Here is a 22776-nt window from a genome sequence, read left to right on the forward strand (position 1 = left end):
ATCAGCCTGTTTGATTACCAGACAGAGGATTCCCATTCCCATTTCCAAACACTGACTTTAACTGCTTGTAATCACGATTGCAGTGTTTAATTTCCTGCCCCTTGTCAAAGCATTATTGATCTGATCAGCACAGATGTCTGAGATATTTGCCACCAGATCACAGCTGCATTTTCTTGAGTGTGGTCACCGTTTTTATAGAATATTTTAATGTCATTGTAAATTGGATTCATTAAAACCTCCTACGTGTACTATATAGTAAAACAGATAATCAATTGATAAGTCAATCTTTTTTGAGCCCCCCCCCCCCCCCCCACACACACACACACACACGCTATATGCTTTATAAAAAGAAAGAAAATGACCTGTTTGTTTTATTAATAACATTTTTTTCAAATTGAACTAACGCCCCCTTGTGGTGTCTTATGAGGCTAGCAGGTAAAAAAAAAAAAAAAAGCCACCACGTCGATACAAAATAGTTGAGTAAATGTCTTTATTGCACATTCATTAATGTTATGAAATATTTGGTAAAGCTGTGCATTGCAAAAGCAGCAAATCAAAATTAAACACAGTGCAACACGCCAAAGAGGCAACATAGACACACATCTCAAATATAAAAGGCTTCTTGTTTTTCCTAATAAAATAAAGCAACTCTGAACTTTACATGTGACTGTACTTCTCTTTGATATACTTTGTCTAGCTTCGACTTTGCTTGATATATACATAAATAACTTCCATGCAACAGTGATTTTGTCCCTGGATTTTTGAAGTGCATTAAAGACCACTGCTGTGGTGACACAGGCACAGATCAGAGTCGGAGTCCCTTCATAAGTGAAGTCCACCTACAGCCAAAAGGCCGAGAGCCAGCGAGAGCTGCAGAGTCTTTCTGGAGCCTTCAGTTCCAGCTGCTGCAGCTGGAAAGACAAGAGGTTCAGAAATGTTTTCCCATGACATGTCGTAGAGTTAACAACAAAATCTCATAATCCTAAATGCAAAACCTAAGTCAAAGCCTACTCTTTGTCTGTGCTGTATCTAAATGTATTTGTTGCATTTAGTGTTACATAATTGTTAAGAATGTTGAATGGGACTTTTTTACATGACACATTTTAAAACAATGGAATTTAAGTAACATCATCAAAGTTTAAATAGTCAAGAATGTATCTTCTGAACAACAACCTTCAAGTGTTGCAGCTTGAAAGAAGAACTTGACCCAAATGAAAACAATTTCCCAATACTGTACCCACCAGGCAAAGAAAGATAACTTTCAACAAAACATTCCACATGCATGACTCAACAGCTCAGACTCAGCCTGATAGCCACTGTGCAACTTCTGATCTGTGTTGAACCAGACGAGAGCAGTGAAAAGCATTATGTGACCGTGACCGGACCACGAGAGACTATCAGTATTGCCTTTGCATGTTTGACCTATTAATCTATGAAACAAGCATGCTGAGTCATTGAGCCATGCTGCCGTGTCTACCAAAGATGTTTTTGTGTTGTGTGAGGTTCCAGGCAGTCATTGGTTTCTTTTTGTTTCAATAAAACTTTGAAACATGCTACACTATAAACTTTGACAATATTCAGAGAGTAGCTATAAATATCGCAGTAAACATCGAGACTGCAAACATTTTTTGTCACCATGACATTTGTGAGTTGTAACTATGATGCTTCAGAGAGTACACTCTGCACTTAAACTGCAGGACACACAATAATAAATGATATTTACCAAAACTAACACAAACATGATGGACTGCTCGACCAAAGCAAGTTTCATAATCCACTGATATATTGATGAGCTACACATAAATGAATGGAGAGGAATGCGAGTCTAAATGGAGAATCCAAATACACGATATGGTCCTCTAAAGTTGGGGGGACAGAGCCTTCTCCATAGCTGCCCCCTCTCTCTGGAACTCACTCCCTACACACATTCAACACTGCACCGACCCTCCTACTTTCAAATCACTTATCAAAACTCACCTCTTTAAACAAGCTTTTAATGTATGATTGTGATGTATTTTCTGTTTTCTGTAGTTTACCTTTATTGTTGTTATCTTTATGATTTGTGTGTAATGCTGCGATGTCCGTTAGTCTGTCCTTACTGTGTTGTTCTTTATGTTTTAACTATTGTAACGTGTCTTTGAGTTTTTAAAAGCACTTATAAATAAAATGTATTATTATTATTATTATTATTATTATTATTATTATTAATAATAATAAGCTTTGATTTGCTGGAAACCCCATTCATTCGTCTTACACAAACCCCATCCCTCACATCCCACCCCCACCCTCTACACATAATGAAATTATCCTTTCAAGCAATCTAATACATTTTCAGATCTAATGTTAACTGCAGCCATCATTTTGCAAGCCCTCTCTAGATTTTTCTATCCCTGTGTGTGCATCTCTTTACAGAACCATGTGGATAAAGAGTTTCTTCCTCCTATTTTCTGTCATGGATGAAAAGCTGGTATTTGGACAGTCATTGTCCTGTATTCACTGACTTCCCTTTCACCTACCAGCCATGTCACCGATTGTTCGGTAGATTTCATAATAAGTTTCCATACTTCGTTGAATTTTGTTTTACCTTGTTATTCTCTTTAGATTATGTCTATCTATAGTAAAATAATATCTCATCATATTCTCTACATATATGAAGAGAAGGGGCCTGTAGAGTTATTCATCTGTCCAGATATTTAGGTGAAATGATTCACTTTCAAATAAGGTTGGGATGGAGTAGAGTGTTACATAATATCTAAGATTAATTCAGTTGTCTTTATAAGAAATCTTGATATAATAATATTTAATATTAAAGCCAAATTAGTGACAAAAATACATGTAAAAATAAAAAAATATTAACAGAGGATTGAAATACTGTCATTAATTGTCCCAGGTTGGGCATGTGTGGTTCTCCAATAATCTGTGCATCATTTGATACCAGAAAACACATCTTACCATTGGATGACTTTTCTGTGAAGAAAAAAAGGTAAGATGTTAGAAAAGCTATCTTCAAAAGACGTTCTTATCAATATAAATATGAAATGAATGGATGTACCGGTACTTGTCATCTACACACATGCTCCTGCCCGCCCACACGTACCTTTGATGGTGAAAGTGGTCTCCATGCCAGCATGGATGTGGTCGGTCACATGACAGTGGAGCAACCACGTCCCCGGGTTCCCCGCCACCATCTCAATGGTCTGGAAAGTCCCGGGGAAGAGGTCGAAGACGTCTGCACGGTGCGTGCGGTCCGTCTTGTACAAACACAGACACAAAGAACGGACATACAAATAGACACACAGCACAACCAGTAAATCAAAGGAGTACAAATAAAGGGAAATAAGCTCTTGGAAAAGAAAATGTAAGAGGAAACTTCCTGTGTATGAGGTTTTCATGCCAAGGTCAACTTCAGAATATTATGATTTGATTTAATCCAAACACCACAGTTCTACCCCATGTGAATATATAAGGATGGGACATTTTCTATGCTGCTGCAAAACCTTCTGATAACACCTATAATTATCTTTATATAAGAAGATAAAAAACCTTTTCCTGGTTATTTCTTTAAATAAAAAATCAAGAGGTGTTCACTCGGATTTGGTTGCTTGTGTACCTTGTAGGTAAAAGTCTCAGCGTGGAAGTGAACGGTGTGCATGTCCACCTCGTTGCCCATGCCGAGCAGATACCAGTCAACCTTCTCGCCCTGAGTCATGACCAGTCCTTGCAGGTTACCGTACAGCTTCCCATTGATCCCTTCAAAAGAGACATTCACAGACACATAAATGCTGACACACCAGGAAAAAAATATATATTTACATTTAGTATAAACATGTTCAAAGTTGGTTATACTGCTAATTTTACATTATGTGTAGGTTTGCCCACATGTTGTTGTGTGGGCAAAGACTGTGCATAGATTCATTTAATTAACTTGAACCTGTGTAAATTGTAGCGAGCGTCAGCGAACATAAATCATGTATTTAAACTTTGTTATATAATAAGCAATTTTATATTTTTTAAGGATCCTTTGCACTCCTCACAATTGCTACATAGTTCAAGTGTCTAAACTTGTTAGAGTTGTATTTCATTATACATACTTTTTTTTTTCAAGATATATTTTGGGGCTTTTTTATGTCTTCATTTTAGAGATAGAACAGTGCAAAGAGTCAGAAACTGGGGAGAGAGAGAGTTGGGAATGACATGCAGGAAAGGAGCCACAGGTCAGATTTGAACCAGGAACGCTCAAAGGTCTCTGTACATATGGGTGCCAGCACTAACCGTTAGGCTACCGGCTACTTTTTAATCTTTATTTACTGTATATCTGTAGGCCTCTTATAGTAAAATACTTTTTATGTTACTTTTGTTGAGCTTTTTTTTTTATCTTCTTTCAAGGATGTGATCATTGGTTCTGTATTTAAAATGAGCTCTTATCATCATGATTTATGTCCAAGTGTTAGTTATTCTGATTAGTTTACATTTAATTATTTATTCAATTAAAGGTAAATGCCATGATTGACAGCTCTATTGATAAATGCAGCTCCTGCAGCACTGTGTGCACCAGATTAGCAGAGTAGAATATGAACCAAGAGTGAAAACCTAACAAAAACTAACACTAGAGTTATGAACTTTCTTTAACCACCAGTGTCTGGACCTTTCACACCTGAGGGATCTTTAAGTCAAAGGAGCCGGACTTCAATAACTTCGGCAGAGTCTTTTGCACAACTCTGGCTCCAAATGATGTAGCCAGCATAATGTTAGCAACAGTCAAGGGAGTACTTTGGCTTCATATTTGTTAAACAGGATGAGGTTGAGATGTGTCATCCATCATTATACTGTAAACAGTAAAAGGGTACACAAACCTAACAAAAAAACAAGTAATTCTGAGAACTTATTCTCACCATGCATCAGGTTACTCTCCTCAAAGTCCTCGTCAGGCCTGAAGGTCTCAGGGTCTACGCCGAGGTACGTTCTGATGTTGTCCTCCAAGTACCAGGACTGGTTTTCATCATGCACCATAAAGAGCAGAGCAAACTCCTTCTCCACGTCTGCCCTCTGCCTGTCGGACCCCACACCGCGCTGCAGAGTCCCAGGCCTGCAGACCACCAGAGGTCCCAGGAGACCACTGTACAGATCCTGCACACAAACAACATGTAAACCTCCCACTCAGACCTAAACATCCAAGTGTATACAATCCTTTAACTTCAACAATAAATTGTGTTTTTCTTCTGTTACTGTGACTTCACATACATTTTTGTGAGTAGGGAGAGGGTGAAGGAGCTCACATGGAGGGTCTGGGTGCGGTGTTTATGTGATTTCAAAGTGTTTTACAGTTAAGTAGACGGTTGTAAAAACTAAGCAGCATTAACATCAGAGTGAAATGGAAATTATGGTTTTGAAAAGATGGTGATGCCACCAATTTTAATGCTTAAAGATGACATATAATAGCCCTTTTCTACCTTTTAAAACAGTCCCCCTGTGGTCTAAATGAAACATGTGCTGTGCTTTGGTCAAAATATAACATGAATCAAGCACCAGAGGAGGTTTGTGACCCTGTATAAACCAGCTCTCTCAGAACGCTGCGATTTGGTGTGTGTGTGTCTCTTTAAATGCAATGAGCCCCCCCTGAGTTTTCCCCGTAGACATCACTCCTCTGTAGCAAGAATAAAAATTTGCACAAAAGTTTTGTTCTGGGCTCGGGATGGATTCCATGGGTGGAGATCAGTGGAGGGGAGGGTATTTCCACTATGACATCACAAGTTGAGCAAATTTGTGTTGTAAGACTTATGCAGACCACAAACAAAGGACTGGATGGGTTTATTTCATATCTTGTGGGTCAGTAGACACTCAGGTTACCCAAATATATTTTCAAAAACACTGTCAAAGTGGATTTTTCCTAATATTTCCACTTTAAATCTAAAAGTTATTTTGCCATCACAGCCACTCTGCTTTGGAACGACCTGTCTGTGGAAATAAGGCTCACAGAATCTGTGACATCTTTTGTGTTGTTGTGATGTTTGTTTTCTTTTTGAAGGCATTGACTTTATATGTTCATATTAATGTATATTCACATTTTGTTTTTCTTAAATATTTTAATTTCAATTTTATCTACAGTACGTCACTTGTCATGTCTTTTTCAGTCCTTCTTTCTTCTCTCTGCTGTGTTTCTGCATCTCTCTTTTGCTTAATCTAAATTGAGTTCCTTAATATCGTCTGGCCTTGTCACTCTTTGAACTCGTTTTTTTTACAGGTTTTTCTATAAAAAAGAAAGTTAGGATCGTTCATTTTATGAAGTACCCTGATGAAATCAACGTTGGAGTAGTAGGCATATGAGATGCAGTTCGGATCAGAGACCCCTGGACCAGAGCTCTTAGGAATATCCCACGTCAACTCGATCACGAAGCCTAAAGGCAAGACAGCATGTAATAAGTATGAATCCAAAAGCCCCTGACAAGGAAGTGTCTTTTTTTGTGCATTTGCAACTACTTTATTCTCACCCGGTTCAACAGGAATGTGTGTGCCACTAGCTTGAACTCCGTGTGCGCTTATGGAGTACGGCCGGCTGGCTTTGTTCCTGAATGTAATCGAGATCTGCTCTCCTACCTCTGCTTTGATTATCGGACCTACAGAGAGAGAGAGAGAGGAAAACATTTCACATTCAGTCTTACCTGGTGTGGGGAAAAAAAAAAGAAGCATGAAAATGCTTCTGGTCTTACCAATAATCCCAAGGTGTTGTTGGCTAGGCTGCCGTTTCTTCTGGACTCTGAAGGTGTCATCCGTGTATTCTTTGTACACCACCTTCTTGTAGCGCGAGCCAATTCTGTTTTCCCCTTTCACCACAAATATGCTGCCTGGACTGGGAGACATGTGCCAATTTGCTTCATTAAACAAACAGTAATAACTTTTCCCACTAATCACAGGCTCTGGCTCCGACACTGGAGTACATCATCCTGTTATTATGTTCGTCACCCACCTGTCCTCTGATGTGGCGTGGTGTTTCTCCAGCTCCCAGTGTCTCTCCGGTGAGTAGTCCCACTCGATTTCTTCAGCGCTGATATAATACTGCACAATCTTAGTCGGCCGAGTTGTTGTGGTCTTCCGGTGGCGTTGGGAACACTGGTCCACTCTGTACTGCTGCCTCATCCCGGCTGAGAAGTGGTCTGTTACTCTGCAGCTTACTTCAAATAAACCTGTCAGGAGAGGAGGACAAATGATTAGAGATGTGTTTGTCTCTTTACTCCAGACGTTGAAAGAGCACATGCTCTATGAACAGTTTTTACCCACAGAACAGGTAACTGAAGATGAAGCCATACTCCATATCGAATTGAATTGAATTTATTTATTTAATAGGGACAATGCAATTTAACATAATTTCAATACAAAGCATGAAACTGATGTGCTGCATAAAGAGTATATAGCTATTGCTAATTTCCAACTCGTGTCCCCAGTTGGGCCTTTATGTAAACAAACAGATTAAAATGTACAACATTCAGTTACATAAAACCCCATAACACGATATGAGGATACATTAAAATACATGTACAACAATACAAATGTTATAAACCAGTTTAAAATGAAGTTTGAAGATATTAATTAAAAGTGGGTACAGCTCTGGCTTGCTTTGAGCCAGCATTTCACCTGTTTTGTAAAAGATTTTAAGTCGGACATTAATTTTATTTCAGGTGGTAATGTGTTCCAGAGTTTACAGCCTTTGATGGAGAAGGCTGATTGACCAAACGTAGATCTACGATGTTGTACGCTACAGTCTCCATTCACAGTGCTTCTCGTTACCCTGTTTCCGTCCTGTTTTCGAACATATCTGGAGAGAGGTTCAGGGGCCAGATTGTTGATACATTTAAAAACAAGTTTGAGGAAACATAAGTGCATGAAGCTCTCAAAACTGAGTAGATTGTGTTTTTTCAGTATGTGACAGTGATGCCACCGGACAGGTTTTTTGTCCATTATTTTCAGGGCCTGGTTGTATAGTGATGAGAGGTTTCTGATTGTAGAGGGTGAAGCTTGTGACCAAACTGTCATACAGTATGAGAAATGAGAGAAAATCATTGAATGCATGAACACCTGTGCTGCTTGAGTTGGTATGTAGTGTCTTATTAATTTGAAGCAGTTCAGGTTGTTCTTGATTGTTTTTGTGATTTTATTTACGTGTTTATCAAACTTGAGTTGTGGATCTAAAATGATTCCTAAGAACTTAAACTCACTAACTTCCTCTATTTCTCTATTCTGTATCTTAACGTTAAAACTTCCAGGGGAGCACTTTTTCCTAATGGAGAAACACATTGAAACTGTTTTACTCTGATTCAATACAAGATGGTTGCATTCCAGCCACTGATGGACATTGCAAAGATACTCAGTTAGGATCTCAGCTGCCTTGCTTGGTGACTTAGCAGGAGCATATATAACTGCATCATCTGCATAAAGCTGGAAGCCGGCTACTGGACAGGATTTAGGCAAATCATTTATAAACAGACTGAAAAGCAAAGGGCCAAGAATTGACCCTTGGGGAATACCCATTTTATTGATTAAAGGAGAGGATTTTTCTTGGTCAACTTTCACACACTGCTCTCTATTCTGAAGGTAAGACTCAAACCAGTCAATTGATTTTTTCGAGAAATTGAAAGATGGTAACTTAGACAGGAGAATGTCATGGTTGACAGTGTCAAATGCCTTCTTTAAGTCAAGAAACACAGCTCCAACAACATAACCACCATCAAGTTTTGAGAGAGGCTATTCTTAGTAGGACAGGAAATGTTTGTGCTTGTCGGGGTTTCAGCTGTTGCAAATGACTGCATGCTTGGTTAGGTAACTAAACACATCTACATTGCAAATGATCACACCTCTTTTGTCTTCCATGCAGTGTTTTGTGCTTGCAGAGTAACTTCTCTCAAAAATAAACTGGCTTTGCTTATAGATTTAGATTTCCACAAGCAAGGATCTAGAGAGGAGGAAACAACGCCAGTGAGTGCAAACAAACAGCGAGTGGACACACAGGGGCTGACTGGAAGTGCACAGAGGCATAGTACTTTTTAAAAATAGTTAAAGTTAATATATTGTCATCAACAACATCAACAGCTGTTCTTGAGAGTTCTAATCAGCATCAAAATCATCCTAAATATCATCGTCATCAAAACCATCATCATCAATATCATTAAGTGCCTTCGTGTTCATGAAAGAGCTGGGTCTTTAGCTTTTTTCTTAAAGGTGCGAAGGGACTCTGCAGATGAATGGAGTTTGGTAGGTCATTCCACCACTGGGGGGCGACAGAGGAGAAGAGTCCAGCTAGAGACTTAGGGCGCACTCACACTAGCAAAGTTGTCCGGTACCATGCTTAAGCACCTGTTGTGAAGGTTGGATCAGACGCCTTTCATTGGCAGAGCATAGTGGGCGGGAGGAAGTCTAGACCTGGATGATAGCGTTTAGATGAGGAGGAGTGTTTTTTGCGGGCAGCAGAGTTTAAAAATTGATGCGAACCAGTGGAGGGAGATGAAGAGTGTATTAACATGGGCTGTTTTGGGTAGGTTCAAGACCTATCGTGCTGCTGCGTTTCAATAGTGCATGTAGGAAGACCTGCCAGTAAGGCGTTGCTGCAGATTTCTGTGCAGAATGATAACACCATCAACTTACTATTCAAGGAATATTTGACCTAAATGACCTAAAACATGAGTGTGGGAGATTTCTAAGGGTTTCTTTAACACTCATAATAGCCATCTCCTTTTCTTTGTTCATCTTAATGAATCCATATTCTGCCTTTGTATTGTAGAAATAACCATACAATAAGTCAGTGACACATGCACAAGTCCTATCTGTTTATGGATATGAGGCTGAGGCAAACTGGAAAAGGAAATTCCACTAACCCAAATAGAGATGCTCTCTATTCCACATCCGCTGTTTTGTATTTAAATGTGTTTATCTTTTGTCTGAGACAGTTTCAGACCATGTTGGTGATTTAGCCAAACTATATTTGACTCATACTTTTATCTCTAAAGCTAAATTAATCTAATTGAAGAAAAATAAAGGATATAACCTTGAAAAGTAGCCGAGAACTTGTTGTGTAGAATTTGTTGTGATTTATTGAGGAAATGTTCTTTAATGAAGCCTTCAAACTTATCTCAGGAAACTTAACATAAAAAACATACAAACATAAATAAGATAGTCTCAACATTTCCTGTTTCCTTCGTAGTTCTGGATGTTATCTTGTTATCCACAGTTTGGAGTAGTGCATGTTACACTACATGCACTACAGGATGCTGTTAAAAGAATTAAACCAAGTTGGGCATTTTGTGTGTAATTGTGTGTGTGTGTGTGTGTGTGACTGACCGGGAGTGTTTGGCTGCATGGAGACAGCAGCAGTGGTGTGAGGGAAGAGGCTGATAGTGTCTCGTGTCGTGCTCTGCTTCTTAAAGGTGTTGCCTTCAAAATAAACACCATGGATGTCCGCCTCTGTGCCCAGGCCGAATGTGTACCACTGAACTTTGTCCCCGGCACACATCTCCAGTCCGGGAAGGTTCCCATACATCCGACCGTTTACAGCTGGAAGAGAGGGAAGATTCAAACAAAAGTGAACAAAAATAATAACCTGAAAAGGCGATAAAATGATTATCAGCACAATGTAATACAGACAAATTAACCAAGTACAGTAAAATAAATAAAACACCCTTGTTACCATGCATCAAATTGCTCTCCTCAAAATCTGGGTTGTCTGGGTTGCCGCCAAAAGTCTTGATATTCTCCTCCAAATACCAGCTCGAATTTTCATCCATGACAGAAAACATTAGGAAGAACTCTTTATCCACATCGTTCTGTAAAGAGATGCACACACAGGGATGGAAAAAATCTTGAAGGGGCTTTCAAAATTAAAGCTGCCGTCAACATTAGATTTATGAGACTGCTTGAAAGGATAATTTCATTGTGTGTGTGTGTGTGTGTGTGTGTGTGTGTGTGTGTGTGTGTGTGTGTGTGTGTGTGTGTGTGTGTGTGTGTGTGAGTGTTTAAATGGATAAAGAAGCAGCACCTGGGTTCCGTTCTGCCCCAGCGTTCCCTTCTTGCACACTAGCAGAGGTCCCACTAATCCTGAGTTGGTGTCTTTGGCAGGATCAGTGGCGGAGTAGTACAGGTAGGGGATGCAGGGAGTATCCGATGAAGACGGACCTTCTAACACCTGCCAGGTGTACGTGAATTTCTGCCCCGGAGCCACGTGGGAGCCCGGCTTGTTGACACCTACACATCATTGCACAAAAAAAACCAAAAAAAAACAATCACATCTGCTGTCCCATCTGATCATTTCTTTAAACTTGAGCTTACAACAAAAATACTTCGATAACTTTTTTACTGCTTCTGTTGGTGCGACGACTTTGGCCACGATTCATGAAATTATTTTTGTGGAACCTTCTTAACAAATTAAATAATATTGATTTATTTTGAAGTGATAATAATATGATGCAGGTATTTTAACTACCCTATTTATTTACATTTAAAGCTATTCATGTGCTCCAGTACTTTCTTTGGATTCTCCCTGTGTGAAGGAATCCTCTGAATTATATTTGACGTCTCTAAGCGCACCCACCTCCATCCTTAGAAATATTCTGACACATTAAATGATATAGTAAAATGGCATGGGCTGAAACCATGTTTATTTCAGTTACTACCAGACAGATTACTCGTCTTTATTTCCTTCTGTGACTTTCATTGACAAACTAAGGGGGCCCCCTTAGGGAGGTTTCCTACTGCCATTACAAACTTTGCACATTTGGAGCCTCTGCAGTTTTAAAGTTTTAAAGTTAAGTTTTAAAGTTAAGTTTTTCCTGGGGCCCCAAGACGTTGCCTGCCTTGCTTGTTGATAAGCAGCGCCTCTGAGCATGCTGCCGAAACACCAGGGTAACATTTTTTAAAACCAGATAACACTACCTACACATGTACAGGACAAGAACAGCAAATACATGTGTACTGCTTTGTCAAAAGTCAACACAAACAGAAAGATCCTCACAGGAGCTTCAACAAATACATGGTAACTGTATGTTCTGCTACACATTTCTATGTTTGACTTGTGTGATAAAGATTCACTTTTTTCACTTACTCTATCCTTCTCACTTCAGGGATGTGTATGATCGTGTGTATGAGCATATGTGGGTTTAATTATGAACATGTCAATGGAAATAATATATGTTTTAAAAATAGCTTAAAAATGCAGTTTTTCTTCGTTTGGTTCCAACACTTCCTAATTCAAGGCAGTTCATGCCAGACCTTTTAGATTTAACTATATGTGATTATGGGCTTTGAAGGTTTTTAATCTAAATATTTGATTAGCAAACATCATAGTCATTGACAGAGATTTTTCTTCAGTCTGGAAAAAAATCTAAGCAAATGTAAGTCTCTGCCAAGAAGAAATGAAAACAATTGCCATAGCTTCTGACTTTTATTGCATCATGTGTTATTCTTCTTTGCTGTTCAACAAGTTTCTGTGTCAACTCACCGTCCTCGTAGCTGCTTCCCTGGGAGTGTTTGTCATAGTGCAGGCCATGGGGCTGGATGCTGTAGTTCCTATCAGCTAAATTCATGAATGTCACTCTGAGAGTGTCTCCTTCCTCTGCCCTCAGGACGGGACCTGGACAACGGCAGAAGGATATCATGACCAGACAGGAGGTAAGAGGCAAGAAACCAGTCAGGTACACAAGACACAAAAGAGGAAGTGTGAGATGTCTTTTCTTTTCTTACCTAACATTCCTAAGTGTAAATCCTGTGGTTTCATTGTGGTGAAAGTATCATCTGTGTACTCTTTGTATACCACTTTCTGGTAAACACCTCCGATCCTTCCACCCTCTGTACCAAAAAAGATCTCGGATGCACTAAGAGAAAAAGGGGAGGGGAGGGAAAGAAATGAGGAACAAGAGAATGCAGGTGACGGATGTAGAGAAAGACTGACCCGGGTTGTAGTTTACAGTCTGCGGCCTGGATGAAGAAGCACTGTGTAATTTCTTACTACAGAAAAAGTCAACAGAGCAAATAGCTGGCCAGTCAGTCGGGCCTCACTGTGTCAGGACAGGCAACAATAACAAAGACACAATAACAACTGAGTCACTGCACCGCCATCCACACGCTTACTCTAGACACCACAGAACTGCCTCACCACAGGAACGACACGCTGCTGTGTAACCAGCCGTGTCCAGAGGTCTGGTATTACACATATGAACACACATAAAACTTTATTCAGATGTTTTTTTTATGAACCTTAAAGGGACAGTACATTTTTATATGAACCTGTAATTATCTTTAGAGTCCATTAGCTCCCTTACTATTACTCCAAAGCTACTATGGATGTATTCTCCAGATGTAAATAGTATGGTACCATGTGGTACATATCTGACTTTCAGACATACTGATTGTTTGAAACAGACTGTTTGGCTATATAACGCAGGGATTTAGTCTTCATACTGAGTGCTTGGTGACATTAATGTATATGTAAGATTTCAGTGTAATACAACTTTCAACTTTCAATTGATCCAAAACGTCATCCATAAAAAAAAGATCAGATTTTTAGAAATAAGCAAATTTATCGATCCTGGATGTTATTTAAACAGTTTTCTATAAAACTATACCTGTTGGGCAACAATAATGTGGAGCAACAACGATGTCTTCTAGGATAAAATTGCACAAAAAGATAGACTTGAGCCATCAGCCATCCAATTTCTCAAACTTTTTTGGGCTGATTGTACAAGAACAGTTGAACTCACATCTTATCTCACAGCAGTCTTTGCTGTAATCTCTGATTGATGCAGTAGCTAGTCACTTGTAATTTCATGAAGTGTCCGCCCACCTGTCGGCCTCAGTTAGCGATACATCATTGATCAGATCTTTCCCTGAGGGAGCGTAGTTCCACAAGACTCTCTCTGCTGCCAGGTAGTAATTCCTCACAACACCACCGCCCATCTCTGTGGAGCTGACCTCACTGTCACATGGCTTCACTTCATAGAAGGCCTGCATCCCAGCTATAAAAAAAAGACCCACATGTATGACAAATGACATGTATGAAGTATAAGCTTCTTGTGAAAGTTGACCTTTAGAGCCTTAGGAAATCCTAATGGCTGGCAACCAACATGGGAGTCTAAAAGGTCAGGTTTAACAGTCTATAAAATAATAAATATTCTCAGGTTCAGTTTACACTTACTTCCTTGTGTTTTCCTTTAAAAATGAGGGCTTACTTTAAAAAGCCTGACAGGACATGTAACCTATAAAACTACCCAGAGATTGATCTGTATGGTTAACATATTTGTATATTACTTTCTTTTGTTCAGTTGAGAAACAGGACTGAATAGGCTTTTATGCAGAGAGTGATATGATACAAAGCAAATGTATTTTCCAAGAGTCAACAATATTTATTTAATGCTGAGCAAGTATACGGCTCATTCAGTTATTTGCTCAGTGGACTTTGACCCTTTTTAAAATACAAGACCCGGCATGTTCGGAGTCAAAAACAAGCCATTCTAACAAAATGCTTTGACAGAATAACAGAGGTGGACCTCACAGAAAAATGCATTCTTCCCTGTCAGCAATTCTGTACAACCAGTGAAGTCTCAGAGCAGGTCAACGCAGAGGATAAAGGTCAGATGCCCTACCCTGCAGGTGGTCATTAACTTGGCACGTCAGCAGCCACTTTCCTTCTGCTTTCGGGACCATCTCGGCTGTAGCGAACGTGGCGGGGAACAGGCTGAGGACGTCCGTGCGATGGCCTCGGTCCAGGAGAGTGTTCCCATGGAAGAAAGCAGAGTGAATATCCACCTCGTTCCCCATGCCAAACAAATGCCAGGCCACTGCACGGTGCTGACATAACTCGATTCCAGGCAGGTTACCAAACATGTAGCCATTTATAGCTGTCAAACAGAGAAAAACACAGACAGAGGAAACTAAAACAGGAGATTCATTTAGCCTGTAAACCTTTGTTTCAGCATGACATCATTTGAAGTAACCAGTAACTCCCTCTGTTGGGGGTCTGAGAGGACTTCCATTAGAACTCTGGGAAAAAATTGTGAAAACAGAATATTTTGTTGTCAACTAGTTGATGGGTTGGCAGTCTTTTACATAATCTGGAATTTCTATGAACATATTTGGCACATAAATGCAGAATCTCTAGGCCAATGAGACAATATTTTAGTGTCAGTGGCATTTTGGTTTCTGTTTGTAGTCTTATTTTTATTGTGCACTTTATCAACTGTTTAAAAAAGCTGGACGACATGACAGCTGCCTAAAAGTGAAGGGTCATGGCAGGTACGGGTCATAAACTTTGTCTCCATCATGTTAACAGGTGTGGACATGGGTTAAAGTATAGAATTAAAAAAACAATTCTCTATTTTCTCAATTTTCTCAATTTACGCCTGAGTTTTAACTTTTCTGAGAAGTTTAGTTTTATTGTGTTATTGATGCCAAAAAGGGGTTAAAATGCCATGATTGACAGCTCAGTTGACAAATGCGGCTCCTTCAGTGTGGGTCAAAGGTCTAGTTGGACTGGCAAATCATGGACATCAATCAAGAAGTCTTATCAGAAGACATTTACACCTGACGCTAGCTTAGATTTACTTAACTGGAAGCTCTTAAGAGGCTCATCGTGAGACTGGTATGTTGTATATGAGTTTAATCGATTAAACTTCCAGCTAGTTTTTTTTTATCTTTTAAATTGAAAATACAAACAACATTGTAGTACTTATCCCTCACCATGCATCAGGTTTGACTCCTTAAAGTCTGGGTCCTCTTGGTCCACCCCACTTGGATCACTGCAATTCTGAATGTTATCCTCCAGATACCAACTCAGGTTTTCATCCACCACGTTGAACATCAGGAAGACATCCTGGTCTACATCATTTCTGGCTGAATCTACAACAGCACCTGGCTTTGTCTGACCCAGGACTGGATTGTTCGTCTCCTTCAGTATCCCTGTGCTCATAGAGAAAAATGAGATTAAGACCAACTTGTGGAACAGGGTTCAAAATGGTCGTAAAGTGCAGATAAATTAATATTTAAATTCAATTTAATCTATATCTTCTCATCTCACCATGCATTGGATGCATGATTGTCAAACGTTGGCATTCATCTGTGTTACCTCTCTGGTATTGATCGATGATCATTGCTTTTTTCCTGAAGCATTTTGTTGCAATTTTCTATTGTTGTCATTTAGTGCTTAAGGCCTGGCTGATACCTATAAAACTATCTATCCTCGTCGCTAAAATGTATTCATGAATCTTGGAACCACAGCTGCTGACTAAAGCAGTTTGCCAAAATGTCAGATAAGAGAATGAAACAAACAAGAAAAATGTAAGAACAGAAAGAAACAGGAACAAAAAGAACAGAAAACATAATTACAACACAAGAGCAGCCTATTCAGGACAAAATACTAAGAATTAAGAAGAATATTTTAAGAAGATACTTAAACAAGTCAACAAAGGAGACAGATCAGACTATAGAGAGAGGGCTGGTCCACAGTCTATGGGCTTTGACTGCAAAAGCATATCTTTAAGTGTAAAATTGGAGCAAGGGACTGCCAGGAGGCCCATGTCAGATGATCCCAGGGGCCTGGAGGTTGTGTGAGGGCTCAAGAGGTCTGCTTTTATAGGAGGTGGACAGGTCATTCAGTGTTTTAAAAACAAACAGCACAACCTAAAAGATGTTTAAAGTGTCTTCTTGAAGTCATTAAAGAGAGGATAGAATAGGGCTGATATCTTGAACCAGTCAGTAGTCTGGCAGCAGTCTTTCTTTTTATTGCATCAGAAACAAGGAAGACCTGCTGATTTCAGTATACACTAATTAAGAACAACAGCAAGCTGAATAAGAGGAAATAAACAGTTTAAAGCTGAAAAGAACAGTTTGTTTCTCCCAGTTTTACTTGATCATCAAATTTAAATGGAAAGTTAAATGTTACTCCAATGTTTGTTAACATTGACCTTCAGGAAGAGATCAGTTAATGCAATATAGGGGCCAAAAAAGTTAGTTTTTCTCGGAAGATTGAGCTGAGTGTCGCCAGTGTAGCAGTGTTAGGAGATGGTGTGCTTCTGGCGATGATTTTGCCAAATGGGAGCATATAGATAAAGTACAACATGGGGCTTAGGATGGAGCCTTGCGGGACACCATAAAACAGATTAACTTGAGAGGGGATAAATTACCTTCTGTTATTGAGAAAGGATATGAATAAACTCAAAGCAGTGCTAATGGCTAAGGATCAGATTGTCTGATCAACAGTGTCAAATGTAGTACACAGGACCAGTTAAATCAGACAAGCACAGTAAACAGAAACATCTGTGAGGAGAAGATCATGAAGTAAAGAAGAATACCATGTTATAATAAAAGAGCTAAAAGTCATACATTTGATTTGGAACAAATAATACATACAGGGAGGTAACCTCACAGGTTATCTTCATACCTTTTTTGCAGGTGAGCAGAGCCCCTATAAGTCCCGAGGCGATGTCCATGGGTGCGTCCACATGAGAGTGGTAGACCCAGGTCAGGCAATTGGCATCATCGTCTGTGGGGGCAAATTCCGGTCTGACCTCCCAGCGGTAGGTGTAACTGCCTCCTGGTGGAACAGAGTCGTCCTTCTTCAACATGTTTGATGTCCCATCTGGATAGAGAGCCCCTGGTAGACAAATACAAGATGTTCATGCTGAGATCCCTTTGTGTCCTCTGAAGGCACAAGTTAAAAGCACACTGGCTCAACAGCGCAATGGCTCTATTTTGCCACAGTCAAATGTATCCTAACTTTTTGTTTATCTGGAATGAATCTAAAAAGATATTAAGGGAAGAAGTGATTCATCATCTGCAAATGTCTAAATGATCACATTCTTAAAAGGAGGTATCAGAGATAAAGGTCATATCCTTCTTCTCTTATCTCTGTTAAGCTTTCAGCCTCCACGTGTGCAACTGTGTGTGATCTATAAACAGCAAAATGACCTCAGTGTAGTTCTTTAACTTCTGCACTAATTTGTACTTGCCACATGACATGGTTGAGACAAGGTTGGCTGAATCTGATTCAGTTCCTCTGTTTTTATAGAACTTACTCCTACAACAAGAATTTAGTTTCAGTTTCAGTTCTCCTAAGACCCTGCATAACCCGGAGGCAGGATGCATCACCAGGGATGAGTGGAGGAGGGGGCTTGTTGCATAACAAAGAACAGCAAAGTTCACAATACTCAAGAGACATATCTGGCAAGGGGACTGCAGTTATATACTTCTTGCCTTTGAACACTGGCATAAATGGACTCTTTCAGTCCGTATCAAATGTTGTTGTCCTTTGTCATGTCAGCCTGTGGGTATCTCGTTATCAGAGAACGTCTGGCATTGAAGAAAAGGAGACACAGACAGCATACTTTCCTAGATATATAGGCTACACAAAGCCACAGTTTATGTGACAAAAATCTGATTGAAGACATAATATTAATTTGGCTGAATCAGCTGAATTTAGAAACTGAAAATGTTAGCCTACTTAGTCTATGTTTCCAAATTGTCCTGATTCTCTGACGTATGACAAAACTTTATAAACTGTCCAATGAGGGAAATACCTTTATAACAGCTCTTGTATGGAAAAAAAAAGATCATTTTTTCCAAGGAGAACCAAAAAAACAAATAAGCCAACTCTGCTGTGGATCAGGACAAGAAAATTGTTATCTGACCCATGGAGCCTAAAACCTGATAACATGGCTTTGTTACTAATAAGTGCACACCTTGCCAGAGCTACTATTCATTTTGAAAGGGAATCCATTCAGTATACCAACCTTTTTTCAGTCTTCTTAGCGCAGTTTCAACTGCAGACTTATTAGTAACATGGCCAATTTTGTTATTTCAGATATCACCTTCTCTTATTCTCTATGTGTTTCTATGTGTTCTCGCAGTATACATATATTATAATAATACTTTACCCTCTGCATTCTTCTCATAGAAAACTCCATGGGGATGCATAGAGTAGTTCCTGCTTGCAAAGTTCTTCAGGTGGACCACAATGATGTCATCGACCTCGGCTCGCAGCACAGGCCCCAGGAAGCCCAGAAAGGCCGGCCGGGGGGCCAGGCTACTGTACGTTGCATCAGTATACTGTCGGAACATGGCTTTCTTATACACACTGCCAACACGCTGAGGTCCTCTTTCCAGGAATACAGATGCATGCCTGAGATATAAGTGGACATGAGAGATAAACACACAGCAGTGGTAACACAGAGGGAGAGCAGTGTGGAGGTGGGAGAGGAGAAAGAGACAGCTGTTAATCCTGTTTGTTGGACATTTCTTAAGGTTAAGGTCAGGGTACTGTCATATTATACAAAGCAGGATTGCACAATTGTCAATGACATGCAGTTTCTCTCCCTCTCTTGACACATGCGTAGTCTTTAAAAAATCCCAAATACGTTCATAAAATTTGCAAAAAAATATCAACACATTTGGAAAATACACAACTGCTCTGTGGAGAGCAAGTGGGAGAAGTATTGAATGCTCTATATGCATACACAATAACATCACATTGTTAAAATTACTTATTTTTGTCAAGACACAAACTGCATGACTGTAACCCACCTTATAGTAATATAAAATACAGAAGAGGTGGTACCAGTATAGAAAGAAGTAGATGGCAAAGAGAGTGATATCACTGTAGCTCACTTAGTAAGATTTCACAAAAGGCTTGGATCTATCTGGTGGATTATTTGACTTTAATTATAGATGTTACACAGGGGAACAAATGGCAGGTCTCTAACAATTAGACTTGTAATTATTGTTATTACAGCATTCTGTGGGCTAATAACCTGTTACTGGAGCTGTTGCCTACACAGTTTTTGCTACAGTATACTATATAACCCCAGCAAAAGGATGGACACAAAGCATTACCTTCACTAGATTCACAAATGGGTCGTATTGACAACTGTGCTGGAGGCCTGATGAAGGGGGTTTCATCAAAGACCTGATCGAAGTGATTTATTGATAACATGCAGCCTCCATCGCTCACTAATTGATCCCATTTAAACACGACTACGTGTGTGAGGCATTGGGTACTGCCCAACCATTAGCTAAACAGTTTTTTAGTTTCAGTGCTTAAACTCTGCAGGTAGACAAAATGATGACATTACTGTGTTTCAAATATATATATTGACATTTTTGGAAATTTGCCTTATTTGGACAGGAAAGCTGAAGAGACAGGAAAAGTGTGGGGGAGAGAGAGAGAGCGGGGGATGACATGCACCAAATAGCACCAGGTTCTGGAGTAGAACCTGTGACCAGAGCAACAAGGACTGTAGCCTGTTCATGGGGCGCTGCTCTACCTGAGCTAAACCAGCACCCATTGTTGTTTGTTGTAGAGGAGACAGCATGCATGTTAAGAATGACCTTATAGTATGTATCATGTCTGAAAACATACAAATGTCTATATATTACTGTATACCTGTTTTTATAAGGAAGGCCCTAATCTGTTTTTTTTTTACTAGTTCTTCAAAAACAACCTCTCATCACCCAAGTTTAGCAGGATGAGATTCTTACCTGTTAACCTTGTTATTGAAATATGATAATCATAATATATATTAAGAACATGTATCTGGTATTTGTCACTGGGTTAGGTCTGGAATTTCCAACATTATGTAAGGCTGCAGCTGTTACATTACACTTTAAAGTTACTCAGTTTTAAAAGAAGAGATCAAATGTGGCACAATTGAAGCACACCACCTGTGTTTACACCTATCATGAATATATGATGATCATATGATGGTTGGCTTTACTTTCAAATCTTTTCATACAAAAGATATATATTCATACATTTATCTTCATATTCAATTTTACTCTAAGGCGGCAAACATCCTCCTTATCTGTCATCAATTAAATAAAACATCTAACTGAATCTGTTTAAGGGTTTTTGGTGGATAAAGTTCATTGTCTTCAGTGTTTGTGATGCAAATGTTTTAAAAATCATTTTAAACACAATCGGAGCCAGAAATAGTTGTCAGGGAGCCCATGCACAGAGAAATCTGTATAATTAGCCAGCTGGACGACATCTGATAATACTGACTATACAGCCACAAAGGGGATCAACTACATATGCAGGTTTAAATCAAAATTGCCAAACACAATCAAGTGTCTCAATTTGGATCCAAATCCTGGTTATTTTCAGACCTGGATATTTCTATTGCCCTTTTACATCTGCCAGTTTATTCTCCAGCGACCTAACATCTGTGTAAAATCCCAGCACTGTTAAGATGCAAACCCTTCTCCTGTTTAAATAGATGCAGATGTCTTTGGTCAATGTAACACATAGCACAGGAAGCCTCTAATCTCATGAAGGAAGACCTTCAATCACTGTGAGTCTCTCAAATACTGTCATCTTTCCTGTGGATCTGATGCCAGACATCCGTGAAAGTCCACAACAATATAGAGGTCTAGACACTGTCACACCATGACACCATGACCCACTGTGGTCCTACTGTACAACTTTACCACCAAAACGAGATTCTTGTCACCTTAGATGGTGGATCTTTCCGGTTTTGTCCCAGTACGTCCAGTCACTTTGCATTGTAATCACAACAATGACCTGAATAATACCGATCGTAAACTAGGCTACATAATTCTACAGAAAAAATAAAGGCATCATTACTCACTCATCATTTTCGACGTCTTTCCCGTTGAGGAGGTTTTTTCCACTGGGTGCATAATCCCACGAGTCCTCAATGATCCCCACATAGTAAACTCTCTCCCTGCTGCGCTTCCCCTCCGCGCCGGAGGAGAGAAGAAACAACAAACAACTCGCAAACAGCCCCGAATGCCAAGCCATGTTCACACGGTCGCTCCTCTGCTCACGGAGTGTTCACACACACAGAGTGGGGCTTTGGTTCAGGAGCAACAAGTGGAAACCTCCGTGGACTCGTCCATGCAAACATGCGCGTGTATTAACAGCGCGCGCAGGAGTTTCAGCACTTACGAAACTCTGTGGAGGGAAACAGTCGGTCTATTCAGACAGAGAGCGGCGGCGCAGTGACCGCCTCCCCCGGTTATCACCCATAATAACCGCTCAGTGCTCTCGCGCTGATTATGATAAGACGTAGTTAAAAGTGACTCTTGGGAAATTAAAGGGTAATTGATCTACTTGTGCTAAAATGCAGACTCAAGCGCCATGGGTCGTCTCAATTATCTGTCAATTTTCCAGAAGTGATGAGTCAGCATGTTAATAGTCCGCTGGGCCCATGTGTGCAGGTTAGGCTATATGGATAGGTATGGATATGGTTAAGAATTTTGTGGCACTATTTCAACCAATAAAGTGTTTTAAGCAATCGATATAGCCCAAATATTAACGATTTAGACCTTGAATAACCTTTTTTTAAATGTCCTGTGTCCAAAATGTTATTACAAATATATGATGGGTTTTTTTTTCAACATATTTTTATTAAAGCAAGTTCAAAACATACAGTGCAATTGGGATGCAGTCAACATATTTATTTTTTCCTCAGAAACATTCAAAAACCCAGTATCACTTCGCCCTGTAAACAACTCTCCCAGACCAACAAATAGACCTCTTAGTTTAAAGACAAGAATAAAAGATTGGAAAACTCACAGAAAAAAATAAAAATAAAATACAATAACCAAATAAAAACAAATAAACAAACGTGGAAAAAATAGAAGTACATTTGAGAGTAGTATCAAAAATATATATATATTACTAACAATAATAATAATGAAAAAGAAAAATGACGAGACAAACATAAATAAAAAATGAATAAAATATATGATGCTTTAAACACAATATCATCGTCACCACCTGATGAGTCA

The 22776-nt window shown here is 39.5% G+C and overlaps 1 protein-coding gene across 1 annotated transcript; it reads right to left on the minus strand.

Moving 5' to 3' along the window:
* Positions 1–473: 473 nt before the first annotated feature.
* On the minus strand, positions 474–21993 carry hephl1b (hephaestin-like 1b). The gene is made up of 20 exons (XM_061054915.1): positions 21612–21993; positions 18903–19147; positions 17411–17623; positions 15712–15930; positions 14619–14873; positions 13820–13991; positions 12721–12851; positions 12479–12610; positions 11021–11226; positions 10673–10808; positions 10327–10539; positions 6965–7181; positions 6708–6847; positions 6489–6614; positions 6289–6395; positions 4893–5127; positions 3611–3750; positions 3098–3251; positions 2953–2967; positions 474–911 (listed from the first exon to the last, which is right to left on the minus strand). Exons 1-20 carry the CDS (start codon positions 21782–21784, stop codon positions 823–825), a joined length of 3318 nt encoding a protein of 1105 aa, XP_060910898.1. The 5' UTR covers positions 21785–21993; the 3' UTR covers positions 474–822.
* Positions 21994–22776: the final 783 nt, after the last annotated feature.

The sequence above is a fragment of the Labrus mixtus genome, chromosome 14, assembly GCF_963584025.1.
Source record: "Labrus mixtus chromosome 14, fLabMix1.1, whole genome shotgun sequence".
NCBI lineage: Eukaryota > Metazoa > Chordata > Actinopteri > Labriformes > Labridae > Labrus > Labrus mixtus.